The 17,508-nt window shown below is 40.8% G+C and overlaps 1 protein-coding gene and 1 long non-coding RNA gene across 6 annotated transcripts in view; one reads left to right on the forward strand and one right to left on the reverse strand.

The window, feature by feature from the left end:
• Positions 1 to 4,780: 4,780 nt before the first annotated feature.
• LOC113641870 (AP-1 complex subunit sigma-2) overlaps positions 4,781 to 17,508 on the reverse strand; it is a 28,672-nt gene continuing 15,944 nt past the window's right edge. Inside the window, exons 5-6 of one of the 5 annotated variants that reach the window (XM_027144952.2) lie at positions 6,045 to 6,053; positions 4,781 to 5,210 (exon numbers count right to left, since the gene is read on the reverse strand). In XM_027144952.2, coding sequence (XP_027000753.1) covers positions 5,163 to 5,210; positions 6,045 to 6,053 — 57 coding nt within the window. In that variant the 3' untranslated portion in view covers positions 4,781 to 5,162. Of the gene's footprint in view, positions 5,211 to 6,044; positions 6,054 to 7,997; positions 9,456 to 10,618; positions 10,681 to 16,958; positions 16,990 to 17,508 lie in introns of those variants that run through there. The other 4 variants (XM_047806839.1, XM_047806840.1, XM_027144953.2 and 1 more) reach the window with 4 other exon arrangements.
• On the forward strand, positions 16,205 to 17,082 carry LOC113641871. Its single transcript, XR_003440424.2, has 2 exons — positions 16,205 to 16,381; positions 16,811 to 17,082. It is a non-coding gene; the product is annotated as an uncharacterized LOC113641871 (long non-coding RNA).

Consider the following 17,508-nt stretch of genomic DNA (forward strand, 5'->3'; position numbering starts at 1 on the left):
TGCGCGTTAGAAGACGTCAACGTCACCGTCGGCTTCTTTCATGTTGACCCCATATAAACATAGCGAGAACAAGCGCCCTCTTGTGTACGGGGATGGAATCGACTTGACTCGACTGCTTGCTGCCTGCCTGCCTGCCTGCGTCACCTCGGACTTGCTCGTTGTGAATAAACACAAACACATTTAAATGGATCTAATGTTAATCTTGAATTTTTGTACTATGTTATTCTTTGCAATAACCTTTCGTTCTATGTTTATGTGCTGTAAAAACTGCTTAGAGACAAAGACATTTGAATTTAAACAAACAAACAAACAAACAAACAAATATATATATCAAAGCCCAGATCAATGTTTTGGTTTATTAAATAAAAGTCGAATTGAATTGAACATGTTTTTGTCTGTTTCTGGACAATAACTACACTGAACAACATAGATCAGATTCAGTAGAAGCTTTAATTTCAATTAGCAATTGGGTAAAAAAGAGAAACAATACGTGGCTAAAAGTGACGTGTGGACGCCTGACTTTTACATGTTCACACAGAGTTTGATGCACACAATTATATAGAATGTCTTGATATATGCCGTTCTAATTTCCCTGGAAATAACAGACTCAAAGCTTGTTCCAACATGACATTTACATTTCAAGCATTTTTTCAGACGCCCTTATCCAGAGCGACTTACGTTTTCTAATTTTTATACAACTGAGCAATTGAGGGTTAAGGGCCTTACTTAGGGGCCTAACAGTGGCAGCGAACTCACAACTTTCCCAATTGGTAGCCCAACACCTTAACCACCAGGCTACCACACACCCAATGCCCTTGCGCATAAAGCAAGCTTGACACAGCACCCTCACCGACCTCAACCTCATTGAACACCTTTGCGATGAACTGGATCTCAACCCAGAAGTCTGGAGTTTATTATAACAGCAAATGAGTAATACATCTAAAATGGGATGTTCAACAAATACATATGGGTATGATGCTTAGAGGTGTACAAACTTTTGAGCATATACAATATTGTAAATATATGCTAAACACCCAGTTGTTCTAAAAAAAAATAAAAAAAAATAAATAAATAAAAAATCCAAGTACACTCACTGTCGTAGGGTTATAGAAAAATAATCAGTGACTAGGTCTGAGATGTAATATGATGATGTAATGTAGCTTTGCACACAGTTAATGTTCTGGATTCGTTCCTTATATCGGAAGTGTTTTATTCGTCTTACATCCCAAAGAGTTTTGCCTTGTTTATGAAAAGAGTTCAGAAGCAAACTACAGGACCTCAAATCACCACTTGTTACAACCGTGATGAGCAGAAAAGCATCACAGATCGCACAAGACTTGAGGTGGCTGAGCAAAGGGAGTAAAAGACCCCATCAGGAAGCTCAGGACTGCTGTAACAGCACACGCTGTCACTGACAATGCTGACCGTCCCAAGGTCAAAGTCACTGACATCACATTCCACCTCATTCTGGAGTTGGACATGAACATTACCTGAAACTTTTAACCTGATTTTAATAGATTAGAATGGGGCATATTATCGTCACATAATGTATACATTACAGCACAGTGGAATAATTTTTTCTTCACATACCCCAACTGAGGAGGTTGGGGTCAGAGTGCAGGGGCAGCTATGATGGGAGAGTTGAGGGCCTTGCTCAAGGGCCCAGCATTGGCAGCTTGGCTGTGTTGGGCCTTGAACCCCGATCCTCCGATCAACATGATTTATTTCGAGTATAACGGTTCATTTAGGAACCCATTTCAGTTTAATGGCAGGATTATGATGTGAAGGTGGATATTAAAGCGAGAGAGAATCAATCTTGCTGCTAAATTTCCCATGAGGGCTTTAGAGGAGAGTATTAACGGGTAACGTTTTTACAAACTCTACAAGGTAGCTTATTACTGTCAAAACTACAGTATGTGAACCAGGCAGGAAGATTGATGTTACATCGAAACGAGACCAAAAAAAAAAAAATACAGACCTAAACTGATTAGTGTATCTCAGACTTACTCAACACAGCCCTAAGGAGAAATGTGGGCTTTAAAAAAAAAAAATTTTCCACATGAGTAATAAAGAAAGCAGCGCTGTATTATGGTGATGCTTTACGACAGTCATATGTAGGATGCTGGGGACAGAAAATGAGTGTGTCCTGTGGGCTGGGACACGAGAAATGAGCTCACAGTTTATGATTGACTAGAGGATAGGCTTGAAAAAGCTTCAACAATCTGAACATTAACAGCATTTTTTACCTTGGCTCAACTTCAGTAAGCCAAGCACAAATTGTCGTAAAGAACGATATTAAAGCAGACGTATTTAAATGTGTAAACAATTTTTTAATATCACAAACACAGCAGGACGGATCGAGTTTAAACCACAAGGCGGAACAGGCGGAGAGGAATAAAGGACGGATCCTGCGGGTCGTAAAGACCTGAGACAGCAAAAAAGTCACAGCATCACAGTTTTACTGAATACGAGTCATCCGTATGAGCATAATACACGTATACTGTAATATATTTACATATAAATATGTCAGGAAGAAAAGTAAGCACTGATGATAAAAGTCTGAATGTTTGAAGTCGTTTAAAGGTGCGGTTTGTCATTCAGATGTGTGTTAATATTAAACACTCAAAGGAACAGAACCGTGAAATCGTTTGCATTTTTCTCCTCAGCCAGAGCACAGTGTGCTTTAATCTGTATTTTGTTTAACAAATTATGAGATTTTAATTAGAATTTATTCATTAGATTTTAATGAGAATTTTTTTTTCTCCCAGAAGCCAAAAAACAAAACAAAACAAAACACGGAATTTGTCGTGTCTCACTCCACAGTGGTGTTAAAGTGAAGCTCATATGAAAGTAGACACTCAGGAGTCATATTTTTTTTCCACGAGTGATATATTAATAAAAAAGTTGCTTAAAAAAAAAAAAAAAGAAAGAAAGGGTTCATTTCTTTCCACACAAATGTTTGTATCTTCAGATTAAACGTTGAAATGAAACCCAGTTCTGTTCCCTGAGACGCTCCGAGCGTTTGAGGGACAAACGCAAGTCAGAGGGACAAACACACGTCTCACATAGAGTCCTGCCTCGTTTTAGATCAGACTCACAGACACATCACTCATTTGTTTACGCCGATCGAAAACGTCCCGCAAGTCGATAACACCAGCGAGAATCAGAATACGGAGTGTAACCGAGTGTAAACAGAAAGAGGCTCGTATTCTTATTCATGTCGCAGACTCCAAAATAACAACTTGTTCCTTTAAATCCGAAGAGTTACGGCATTTAAGTGTCAGCTGTCTAGCAGTCGTTTCACACAGTGGATCGTGGTTGGTGGTTATACTGGTGATACTGGTGATACTGGGAATGTTCAGCGCTGTGAGCTCGATGTGTCTCTTGTGCTTTCTGCTCCAGCTGAGATGAAGTAAATAAAATGCCGCGATGTTAAACGTCACTTAGACTCGTAACGAAAACGTAAAGAAGAAACTCTTTGGTGTTGTGAATGAATCCTGTTTGCACTCTCCTGGTTGTTGATTGTGTACTTTCTAGAAACTTCTGCAGTTAAATTCAATTTCCTGTCCGGTTCTGTTCTTTCCAGGATATTACTCTTTTTCCCGCCAGACTTTTCATTCTCATATGATGACACCGAGCTTATAAAAAGTATTTTTGTTGCCCTCTGTTTAATTATCAAAGCGCAGAACCGATATAAAATCCGTACAGAGGATGATGTTATAGTGGAGCAAATTCATATCCTTAATTTATTCTTGTTTTATTTATTTATTTTTAAATTAAGATAAAGATTTAGGTCTATATGCTTTAATAGAAAACATCTATAGACAAGGAACTGAACTTACCCGTTAAACTTTCCGCTAACTGATTCGAATGCATCAGAAACCTTAATTTTTTTCATTTAAAGGCAGGGTCTTCATTGTTTGAAAGCCAATGTTTACATATAAAATCACCAAAACAAACACGCCCCTAACCCAAATGGGTCCCACCCCTGTATCGAGAACTCCACCCACACATACATACGTAACCCAGGCGACTAACAGAAAGAAACGTGTCTTTATCATAGCTGAAGGGAAGAACAATACGATTGTAGATAAACAAACAAGCAAAAATGACACACAAGCATAATGATGTAAAGGACAAAGGCATATATTAGTTCTGTGTAACAAAGCAAAACCAACGTTACTCACCTATCGAGAAGAAAAAAGCGCCTCGGCGTCTTAAGTAAAGTCGGCCACATATTCACAGGTCGGAGTTTCCCGAGTCAATAACTCCTGAGCTAAACGCTGTTACTACACAAAACGCGGTTGTAGCTGCGTCTCTACATTACTACGATAGAAAAGAGGTGTTATTTGTGTAGTAACAGCGTTTAGCTCAGGAGTTATTGACTCGGGAAACTCCAATCTGTGAATATGTGGCCGACTTCCTGCTCCTTCAGTTCTCTCCAGCGCTGGAAAGCTGATCCTATATTAACACGTCCTACTTCTTGCCTTATCGTAAGTCTTTCTTCGCTTTCTTCCTTTATTTTTATCCTCCATGTCAATGCTAAAACCGCTTTCTGCTAATTTCACACATGCGCACTGAATACTCTCTCCACTGCATATTGACAAGCCCCGCCCCTTTCTGCTCATTGGATACACGTTTGTTTTGTTTTTGTTTGTCGGCCCGACTCAGTTTTCTGAAGCGTTTCTCAAACAACGGAGACCCCACCTTTAATTTGTTCACCTTGACATTATAGACACGATGAGTACCGAAAGAACATAAAACTTATTCAAAAACTAGCTGAAATTCTGAAATACTTTTTATAGGCGAGAAGGAAGCAGCATGTGCTGTTTATCTTGTGAGCTAATGTGTGGATTGTGACAGATGATGTGTTTGAATACAGACTGTAAACTTGAGCTGATTGAGCTTAAGGCTGAGTTCAGGTGAAAGACGTTCTGGTGTTCTGATGAAGCTGTACACTGCTACATTGTGTGTGTCCTTTTAAGCACACAGATACAGTCGAGAAAACAAAAAGATGATGGAGGAATTGTTGACATCCATTAAGGTATATATGTGTGTGTGTGTGTGTGCTACATCTTTAAACGACAAACAGTGTGTGTGTGTGTGTGTGTGTGTGTGTGAGAGAGAGAGAGAGTGTAAAATAAAGTGTCCTTCTCGGCTGTTTAGGTGAGTCCGATCTCCTCCAGAACGCTGCGAGGGGTCTCTGCTTCCTGAAGAGGATGAAACAAACAGCAGAACTGTATCAGTGCTTCACACACACACACACACACACACACACACAAAAACACACACACACACACACACACACTGCACACCATGGCTGTGTTTCAATACTCTAACGCAGGGTGTGTCTCAGATCGTCTTGTTTTCGCATAAAAAAAATGTAAGACAGGAAGGGAGACGTGCCATGTGACCAGGCTGCCACTTGACCCCTGTGTCGACTCCTTGGAGTCGACTGAAGCGTTATTCTGGTGTAAAAGACAAGTGAGGATTGGAACACAGCCATTTGTGCCATTTGATATCAGAGATTTCGTTTACTTACCTGATATAGGGACATTTTAGGAACAAGGAGGGAAGGGAAGGGAAGGGAGGAGACGTGAGCACACACACACACACGAAATGGAACGATTTTGACAAGTGTGTAACAAGAGACACGATCAAACAGAATGTCCTGGATTTTCTTTGAATGATCCAAAAATAAACGGCGTGTGGGCATGCGACATGACTCAGAGTCGGCTGACTCAAACTCCGAGAGGAAAGAATTAAAGAATGACAGAGAGGAAGAATATAAAATGACTACGCTCTCAGAAAAAAAGGGTACTACTCAGCTGCACCTTTTTTCTTTGGGAACTTTCCAAAAGGTTTCACATCCAACGAGTCAGACTGTAATTTACCTACAGGCAGGTATCGCCTGTATCGCCATAGCGACAAGGAACGTCTTTAGTTCAGTACCCGTTTTTCGAAGAGTGTACAAACACACGTGGATGGGTAATAAGAAGACACACACGTGGGCTGGTGAGACACGGAACACACATCACACTTACTTTGGCGTCCTACACATTGCGTCAAGCACAAAATAAAGAGAGAAGCGACCGATGAGAATAGATGCGTCTGACTAAGAGCTCACAGACAAACCGAGCTAATCCACCGGCGTCTCGAGTCGGGAATCTGTCCGTCACACCGGCTGAGAATTTCCGCATCAAAATGTGAATCAAAATCACAATCAAGATTCGAATCAGTTTCAAGGTGAAGTAAAAAAAAAAAAACAGAATAGAATAAGAATGAAAAAAAAAAGGTTCTGAATTCACGAATCTACTTCAGAGTCGATACGTTTTTGATTCAGGATCGAAATCACAATTCAAATCAGAAAATTAATAATCTGAATCTGATTCAGAACGGAAATCAAAATTTGAATCCGAATCGAATCGAAATGAGAGAATCAGAAAAGGAATTTGAATAAGAGTCAACATCCAAATTAGAATCAGAAAAAAAAGAGCTGATTCGGAATCAAAATTTGAATCGGTTCATTCGGTAAGCACTTGCACCTTGGATCAGAATCCAGACCAGAACAGCGTTCCTTTAACACGGGAATTCTGAGCGTTTAGCCGTCGCACATTTTTTTATTTTTATTTACAAATCTCATCTTTCAGACATTAACCTGCTTGTTGTACTTCATTTTTTTTAGAACTTGGTACATATAAAAATAATTTTATGGCTAAATTTGCTTCTTCCTGAATGACGTTAATTTTAAGCTCGGAGTGACTCGTGAGCGCATGAAGCTTCACTTAACCCCTTTCCACGGAATCGATTCCCTCCTCACAGCCTCTCCCTCAGATGAGGTTTTTATGCTTGGCACTGAACATGTGCATCCATCGGTTAAAGTGCTGAATCATTCATGACCCGCTGAGCTCTGTGGCTTCTCGCTGCATCAGCAAAGCGCATTAATATAAGCCGCTCCAGAGCTTCGGGCAGGGCAGCGACCTACACAACAGGAAGTCTATTTCTAATCTACAACAACAACAACAACAAGACAACAGAGAAACTTTACATTTTTAAAAATGTAGTACATCAATTTTTTTTTCTTTTCAAAATTTAGATTCTGTCAGAGACTCTATTTCCATTTTAAGCGTAGGACACGACAGGTGTCCTAACAGGGTTGCCAGATTTGTGCATTTTAACAAAACTAAACGAAAGATTCGAGAGTTACATTTACATTTCCAGCAGACACACTTATCCAGAGCGACTTACATTCGATCTCATTTTTTTTATCTCAACTGAGCAATTGTGGGTTAAGGGCCTTGCTCAGGGGCCCAACAGTGGCAGCTTGGTGGACTTGGGAATCAAACTCACAACCTTCCGATTGGTAGCCCAACACCTTAACCACTAGGTTAGCACGAGTTAGATATGAGACACGAGTTCCACTGTGATTTCACTTTATTATTAGGTTACGGGTTGACCGAAACACCACAAAACACACTCCTGTCTGATTCTTCACTACAGAGGCGTGTGTCGGAGCTCCGTTTGAGCAGGAACGATGAGCCGTGTCGGTCTTTCCTGGATCACACACACAATCCTGATGATGGTGAAATACGTGCCACGGTTTCCTTCGTCACCACTGAGATCCGAGACGTGATTTTTTTGCGCCTTCATCTTTTAACCTCCTCCCAGTGACGACACGTCTATAATAATTTTCTACGAGATCTACTTTTCTATGAGGTTCAGAATAGACAGAAAGAAATGTTTTTTGGGATGATGATCTGCCCTGAATAAGACGATCCAGGGTGAGCTGTTCCGTGATATAGTTACTACAGCAATGAACTAATAAGTATGAGTTATTATTAGCTAATCATTATTAAATATAATAAACACGCATTATTATTCTAGCTACAAATAATATTACTGTATCACACTGAGAACAAGTGACACATCTCAATCTCATAGTATCACAGAAGCTTACAGTAATATCCCGATATATATTAATTAAACAATGACACGTCTTAGATTTTGTCTTTTGAGAGTTTTATTTATTAGTCTTCTCTACTCTAGACCCTGTAATGATGATAAAATACATTTCATTTCATTATAAAAAACAAAACAAAACAGTTTGCCACGTTATTGACTTGTTACCTTCTTTTGAAATTTTTCGATCTGCTGTTACAGAAAAAGGAATCAACACCGTTTTTAACGAATTAACCAATCAGATTCGAGGCTTCATCATCACTGTGGTCAAAAATTTCTTTCCACTTCAACTGCTTCCATGATTAACTTCAATTTTTTTTAACAGAACAGATTTGGACGACTGATATAAATAGATATAAAAATCACTGCTGATTACAGAGTATCATGTAAATAATTTCCTAATGTAGGCTACACTGTGATCTACAGTATGTGTTAGATTAGCATGGCTAACGCTACTACACTGTACAGGGGTTCTAGTCGATCTCTAGTGTGAGGTTTAGTGTGTGTAATACACAAATATGTATGTTTATTGTTATGGTATTTGATAGACTCCCTAATCCAGAGTGACTTACGTTTTTATCTTTTTTTTTTTTATAATAAAAGGGTTGGCCTTGCTCAGGGGCCCAGCAGTGGCTGCTTGGTGGAACTGGGATTCAAACTCTTTCTGATTCATAGTCCAACACCTTAACCGTTGAGCTCCCACATCCCCATATGTGTGTGTGTGTGTGTGTGTGTGTGAGAGAGAGAGTGAGAGTGAGAGAGAGCACTTGAGTTGTACTCAGGTCTGCCTTTCTAACAGATGGAAAAATGGATGGATGAAACGGGTTGCCAGATTCGATGCCTCTCTATTTGTCCTATTCTACACGTTTGCCGCAAAAAACAGACACAAAAACACAGCGGACATCAAAACAGAAATTATTTGTCATAAAAGATAATAATAAAATAAAAAATATCACAACGCAGCTTTCTTGAACCATATAAACAAGCAAATTAACCAAATTAATGAACAAAAACAAACAAACAAAAAAATTATTATAATTCACTCATACAATCATACAGCGACAGGCTGGATAAATACAGGTAATGCTGCAAAGGGAATAAAAAACCACCAGGGGGAGCTCTCACTGATTCCACACAGGTACAGGTAGATGAAGGTACACAGGAGTGTGAGCGAGTGAGAAAGGGAGCAGAGAAAATAAATAAATAAACGTGGCAGAGGAGGTATGGTGAATGTGGCATAAACAACACACACACACACACACACACACACACACACACACACACACACACACACACACACACACACACACACACACACACACACACACAGGATGACGAGGAGACCGGAGACCCAGAGATGCTGCGTTCTGATAGGACGGTGGTGGAAGTAGAGGACCAGCAGGGACATCGAGCAAGAGGGAGGGGCTCAGCATGCAGGACGGACAGCCACCAACAGCCAATCAGTACACAGGCACGTTAAAGTATTCATTTCTGGGCTGAGAAAGAGAGATGCACAAAACACACACACACACAAACACATATCTCAAAACAATGCAAAGCCACAGATGAGCATGTCATACATGAAGAAAAGAAGAAAACATGCAAGCAGAACAAAAATACACACACACAAGCAGATACATGATCATACACACACTACAACTCCAAAACATGACATAAAAACATTCACAACACAAAAGCTTGCACCAACACCTGCAGTAACGATGAACTGGGATTGATGAAACGCATACAGATGAAGTATGTACAGTGAGACTGAAATTATTCCACAGACGTCCGTGTACACAGGAGCGTCACATTCACTGTTTCACACAGCCGTGTTCTTCATGTACACACAAACACACTTTTCTGGTGTGTTTGTAATCCTACTGTGTCATTTAATACTCTGATAGTGGAGTCTAGCACAATCACAGGACCACTGCAAAGGTGCAAATACACTCTGGATGCATATGTGCACACACACACTAATACACACACACTCACACACGCACAAATACACACACGCTTTCTCTCTAACTCTCTCACATACACACACACACTATTATACACACACACACACACACACTCTCTGTCTCTCTCTCTCACACACACACACACACACACACACACACACACACACACACACACACACAAACACATATGCACACACTCTCTCACACACACACACACACACACACACACTCTCTCTCTCTCTCTCTCTCACACACACACACACACATACACTAATACACACTTTCTCTCGCTCGCTCTCTCTCTCTCTCACACACACATGCACACACATTCCCAAATGAAGCATTTTATAGCGTTCAAGGAGCAACTCCGGAAATGTTTTGATACCTAAGGAGGCAGAACACAGATCTGAGCTGAAGAGGCTTGAACAACAATTACTAAACTACTGGTGCTAAAGTGGCTCTAGAGGTAAAACCCTACAACACATACACACACACGCACACACAGGCGTCACTAGTGACTGTTTACTGTCAGGAGATTCTGGATCTGAACTTCAGTACTGTGACTGCTACATGGAGACAGTTGTATACAGGGGTGAGCTGTGAGCTAGGCTTCTCCGAGACACACACACACGGAGTGCTGAAGGAACACAGGAGGAATCTCCAACTAAACATGAAGCGTGGACCATATTCACCTGAGCTCCTTAACTCTGGAACAGACCAGAAGCCTCGGCCGAGGTGTTAGGACCCTTAACTCCTACAGGTGGAGATTGTTCAACAGAAAAAACTGTTAGATAAGTGTGTGTGTGTGTGCGTGTGTGAGAGAGAGTCATCTTCAGTAACACTTCTTCCATTTCTCCTTACATTGTTATCAATGTATCACTTTCTCATCAGAGACTAATTAAAACCGTTTCAGATTAATTCCCACAGGAATGTCTTAAAGGTCCGGTTTTAATTAAGCTGCGAGCGAAGCAAATGTACTGAAGCTTTCCTTGCTGAGGCCGGAGTGTGTGTCCGTGTGTGTGTGTCCATGTGTGTGTGTTTGTTTGTGTGAGTTGTTTCTCTAGAATCTTCTCTTCAGTGCATTCAGGTCGCTGACAGATGTAGTCCTGAAGGCTGAGGTGAGTTTAATTACAATATTAAAGGAACGGAGAAAAGAAAGCGTTTTTTTTTTTGCAGGAGTATAGAAAGAAGTTCGGCTTCATTTGAAGGTTGAAAAGTGTAACATGTTGAAGAAGTGCCTTGAACTTGAAACACACGAGCTAGCTGAAACGAGCTAGTTAGGGGGGACGTGGGAAAGAAAGTGCGGCTTGTTGACCTGAGTGTAAAATATTAAAGTAAAACCTTGAGTTTTTATGTGTGAAGAATCCAGAAGCTTCCCTGAAACTCGTCGAATACAGACATTAAAGATATTATAATCAATATTAACCGCTTCTGTTTCTGTTTTAACCTAATTAGTGTTTTTATTTTTTCCCGTTAGAAAGACTTTTATATCGACTTTACATCTACATCAACACAGGTGTGTGTGTGTGTTCACAACAAGTGATATTTAACACCTGGTTAGTGGCTTCTCTACATCAGGAGCCAAACTGCCAGCGGGGGCACAAACTTTTGCACTCTAAAGCTATTTTCATCGCAGGTGCGGGATAAGGATCTGATCCGTGTGGGAAACGTCTCAGTGAGCTGAACTATCGTCCCATCTGGTTAGTGCTCCTCACTGTGTTTAGCAAGAAAATGTACAACGCATGTGCACACACACAGAAGGAGGAACAGAGACAGAGAGATGGACAGAGAGAGAGAAAGAGAGATGGACAGAGAGAGAAAGAGAAATGGAGAGAGAGAGTGAGAGAGAGAGAGAGAGGTGGACAGTGAGCTACAGCGAGATAGAGAGAGAGAAAGAGAGAGGTAGAGGGAGAGCGAGAAATGGAGAGAGAGAGAGAGAGAGAGAGAGAGAGAGAGAGAGAGAGAGAGAGAGGTGGACAGTGAGCTACAGCGAGAGAGAGAGAGAGAGAGAGAGAGAGAGAGAGAAATGGAGAGAGAGAGATAGGCAGAGAGAGAGAGAGAGAGAGAGAGAGAGAGAGAGAGAGAGAGAGAGAGAGATAGGCAGAGACACAGAGAGAAAGAGATAGGGAGAGAGAGAGAGACTGGGGAGAGAGAGATAGTGTGAGTGAGAGAAAGAGTGAATGAGAGAGAGAGAGAGACAGAGAGTGAGAGAGAGAGAAACAGGCAGGCAGGGGGAGTTGGGTAGACAGAGAGAGAGAGAGAGAGAGAGAAGGGGGGAGTTGGATAGACAGAGAGAGAGAGAGAGAGAGAGAGAGAGAGAGAAGGGGGGAGTTGGATAGACAGAGAGAGAGAGAGAGAGAGAGAAGGGGGGAGTTGGATAGACAGAGAGAGAGAGAGAGAGAGAGAGAGAGAGAGAGAAGGGGGGAGTTGGATAGACAGAGAGAGAGAGAGAGAGAGAGAGAGAGAAGGGGGGAGTTGGGTAGACAGAGAGAGAGAGAGATGTGACTGTAAATCAGCTGTAAAGATGATAATGAGGGAGTTAATGCCTGATTTGCTGAAGCCTCATTAAGCTCCAATAACACCAGCGGAGACAAACAGTTAATGATCTTGTGTAACAGAAGACGAGGAAAACACCAGGGACCTAAAGCAGTAACCTAATAATAATAATAATAATAATAATAATAATAATAATAATAATAATAATAATAATAATATTTCAGTTACACAGCAGTTTATTTAATATGAAGCTCAATGTGTTTAGTTAAAAACTGAAACAAAGAACCAAAAGGAAAGTTCAAAAATAAAAACAAAAAACAATAACAGACAGAAAAATAATAGGAGAAATAAGTGAAACAGAGAGATGGAGAGAGAAAGCAAGGAAGAGAAAGAGACAAAGAGAGAGAATGTGCATAAGAACAAAAAACGGAGAGACAAAGAGAGAATATATACAGTTCAAGAGAGACAAAATAGACAGAGAGAAAGTAGAAATACATCAAAATAGATAGAGAAAGAGAGAGAGAGAGAGAGAGAGAGAGAGAGAGAGAGAAAACAAAAAAGAAAGAAAACAAATAAGAAAAAAGGAAGACAGCAACTAAAGCACTCCAAACACTTAAATGCTGAAGTGGGAGATATGTTGATTTGTTTGTAATCAGCGGTAGACGAAGTGTGACGAACGTTTCATGCAGAATATGTTCCAGATCTTTGGGGCGTGAAAACAAATGAGGAGCATTCTGCTGAAGTGAAGAACACATCTCGCAGACGTTTAACACACACTGGTTCTTTCAGCTGTGATAAAGATGCGATCATCTATCAGCAGTGTTAGTTCAGTCATCAAGCATTTGGTACCAGGAAACAGCTCAGGGAACAGCCGAAGAACAGCTCAGGGAACAGCCGAAGAACAGCTCGGGGAACAGCCGAAGAACAGCTCAGGGAACAGCCGAAGAACAGCTCAGGGAACAGCCGAAGAACAGCTCAGGGAACAGCCGAAGAACAGCTCAGGGAACAGCCGAAGAACAGCTCAGGGAACAGCCGAAGAACAGCTCAGGGAACAGCACAGCAAACTGGCAAATACAAGCACTGCAGCTTATCTGACCCCAGAGCCACGAGCCGCTGTGACACCAGACCAATGAAGTCATACAGAAGATAAATGTCATCTGTAGAACTTCAGAGAGACTTTATTACACCTACAGCTGACTACTTTATTAACACACGTTCTCTTTATTGTTTACCAAGATCTACACCCTCTTCCTATCACAGCGGTGTAGCTTCTGCAGTCAGAACATGTGTCATGCGTTCAGTCTCTGATCTTGTCATGCAAATGGTCCAATCAGATCAAGCAACTCAGGTAATTACCAAGAAGCAGGAAGAGGCTGGAACTTTTACCATTTATAAGATCTCATCGTTCGCCAAACCACCCCAGTCGTCAGTCTGGCTCTATGAACACAAAATCCACCCAATCAAAGAGCTGATCTCACTAAACCCAACCAGTGAGGGTGCTGATCTCACTAAAACCTCCCAAATCAGAGGGCCGATCTTACTAAACCCAGCCAATCAGAGGGCTGATCTTACTAAACCCACCCAATCAGAGGGCTGATCTTACTGAACCCACCCAATCAGAGGGCCGATCTTACTGAACCCACCCAATCAGAGGGCCGATCTTACTCAACCCACCCAATCAGAGGGCTGATCTTTCTAAACCCACCCAATCAGAGGGCTGATCTTACTAAACCCACCCAATCAGAGGGCTAATCTTACTAAACCCTCCCAATCAGAGGGCTGATCTTACTAAACCCACCCAATCAGAGGGCTGATCTTACTAGATCCACCCAAACACAAGGCTGATATCACTATACCCACCCAATCAGAGAGCTGTTCTTAATAAACCCAACCAGTCAGAGGGCTGATCTCCCAGTGTGAGGAATAATAGGTTGGGGCAAATTCCATGTGTGCATTTGAGCAGAAATGAAAAGCTCACCCAGCAGTGAGATACTAACCACAGACCTATTTGTTCCAATCACGATGGCTGTGTTCTAATAATACTACACTACACTCTGCCCTTTCATTCCATTCTATTATTTTATACACCATATTACTAATCTATACTCTACCACTATACTATTTTCTCACTTCACTACACTCTAACACGATATTAATCTGTTCTACTACAAAACTACTCTGCGGTTTTGCTCTATTACTCCGATATACTGCAGTAAACTATTTTATTACAGCACTCTATTTATACTCCACTACTATTTCAGACACTCTATTTATTCATTTATCTCTTGTATATTAAACACGAACGTATACGGGGTATTAAATCAAGCACTGCATTATATGCCGTATACGGGGGATTTACCGATTTTATAAACGGCGACAAAAACAATACAATACATAAACAATAAAAAAACGGCAAAAAAAAAATCCAGCATTCTGTAAATAATTAAATGTATCGTTAATAATATTCGCACCTGATAAGGGTAAGCTTTGGTTGCTAAGCAACACAGATTAAGGTATTCTGTGGACAGAAGTGTGGCTTAAATGTAAGAGGATTATTGGCTTATAAATCGGTGCGTTAATACAGAATGTAATTATTGTGATGTGTGTGTGTGTGTGTGTGTGTGTGTGTGTGTGTGTGTGTGTGTATGTGTGTGATGATTACAGATAGATTTTACAGCTTTGAAGAATCAGCCTGATTCTTACAACCAAAACTAGAAGTGTTTATACACATTTAGGTCCATGATGAAAAACCTGGTGGAAAATAGTAGCCAAATATTTAACCTGACATTCTGTTTTGTTTTGTCCAAGACTGTAAAGTAATGCGTACAGCAGCGTTACACGTGTTCAACTCTCTGCTTCAGAGCTCTCATGGGCCTCGGGCAAAACATGTCCAGCCTTGCTCACCTACATGCTGCCTTCTCCGTTAAAACAAGCCTGGTCATAAGAACGATATGTTAGCATTAGCGCTGCAAATCGCTGGAAGCGTTTAGCATTCTCTTTCTCTCACATTTGGATCAACTCTCAGTGTGTGGCTGCTAAACAACACGACTTTGTTTCCCGGAGGTCTTTTCCCGTGAGCTCCTGTCACCACACATTCCTGAAATCAGCATGGCGTGACCTGCTGAACCGCACCGTAGCTGCCGTCAACCCAATTCCCAACTAGACCAGGAGTTAGGCAATAATTTGATGATGATTGTACATAGAGAACCAGGATTAGTGTAAAAATTCTAATAGGGGTGTAACTTATCAACATATCAACACACTGTGTAGGCAATTTGTCATAGAATACAACTTACAAATACATTACATGGTGTTAAATCTGTTCTTTTGGGGGTCCAAATGTCTGAGAACTCTAGTGAAAATACATCTAGTTTAATACAATCATTTTCATTACAGTTATATACTTTAATGAGTGTGTGCGCTCGAGTTGGCAATCGCTCTGGCTCCACACACTCGTGTAAAACCTTATGGTCCCTTTTAAAATCAAATCCGCCTGAGTTTCGTCTATCACATGCTTCGACAGAAGAGATACTGTAAGACGATTTTGTAAATCGTGGGTTTTGTACAAAACGGTTCAACCGTCAATGTCGCAAATTTGTATATGTTTAAAATACAGGGAGCTAAAAATAAATATTGCAGAATCTCAAATTATGAAATTCAACATACCGAAGTTAAGTTTAAATATTACAGAATCTAATTCTGATCTCAGACTTTTGGACCACTTCAATTAAAATGGAAAAACCTTTCGATGTTTTAATGACTCGTTAAATGAATGACTTATTGTACTTTCTTACTGTTAAGGGCGGAGCGTACGGAGGGACTGGGATCACTGGGAGCGGTTAATTCCAGAAGTGAATTAGGTGGAATAAGCGTGTTAAGATCTGAAGGACGGCAGATCTCCAGGAAAAAGTCACCACACCTTCTGGATTTGCTCTTCGGTGTAGAGTCACCACATGCCGGTAACGATCTAATCACAGAATCTTCTAGAATCAAACCCCACCCTGTTGTCTTGCATATGTAGTTAATTTATACAGAATTAATGCAAAATTAACTTAGCTGCTCATCAGGTCATTGTATTGTATTGTATTGTATTGTATTGTATTGTATTTATTTATTTACAAATTCACCAGCCAGTGAGTGAGGTTACTTGTTTATATTATACTTTATACCACAGCATGGTTGAATTCTCGATGCTGATTGGTCGGAAATTGTTGATTAGTTTGTTGCCCTGACAACTGATGTTTAATGAATAATTTTTTTAAAATTATTATTATTGACAACTTACTTTCGTATAAGAGGAATAAAACATGCTGTTATTAGACAATGACACTCTTGATGATTATCCTACAACAGCACAACCCCACGTGACCATTCTTTACCATTCCCAGCTAAAGTGCAGCGTCGTTCCTGGCATGTGGCTCCTCCTCCTTCTTTCATACTAGATAGTGACTGATCTACTGGCAGGAAGCTGTGGTCTACATAAGAGGGGACTACGGTCTGATTGTGTTTTCTAATCAACAATCATTTCCACTGTACCTGGCAAGAATCGGATCTGAAAATCGAGATTCTGCGAATCAAAAAAGAGAAGCGGAAGACAGACAGAGGAGCGTGAAAAGAGAATAGAAAGAGAGAGAGAAAAATAAAATCATGTCAAGTGGAATCAAAAGTACAAAGTGCTTCTGTGCTGTGAACGAAACCCAGCGACAATAGACAAGAAACCGAGTAGAAAAAAACGAACGAGAAAGAAAGATAGCTGGCAACGGTCTCTGAAATGTCAGCAGTAATTACTGCGGCGAGATAAAGAGCAGATGCGACGTGCTGTGCTGCTCCTGCAGAAGCGCACGCAGCCTCCACAATAATATCTATTTCTGTCATCGGTGTGCGCACTTAATCAAAGGCCATCACAGTGGGCAGCCTGTGGAGTAACAAGTGCCAGTTACTCTGCACTGCGATTTATTCCCACAAGCTACCGTTTATCTGAGCTGCTTGGTGAAGTCCCGGTGGTTTGGGCAGAGCGTCGAACCTGAAGTAGTGCTTTTTGTTTCGGGTTTTTTTTGTTTTGTTTTTTTCTGTTTAACTCAGCAAT

The sequence above is a fragment of the Tachysurus fulvidraco genome, chromosome 23, assembly GCF_022655615.1.
Source record: "Tachysurus fulvidraco isolate hzauxx_2018 chromosome 23, HZAU_PFXX_2.0, whole genome shotgun sequence".
Taxonomy (NCBI): Eukaryota; Metazoa; Chordata; class Actinopteri; order Siluriformes; family Bagridae; genus Tachysurus; species Tachysurus fulvidraco.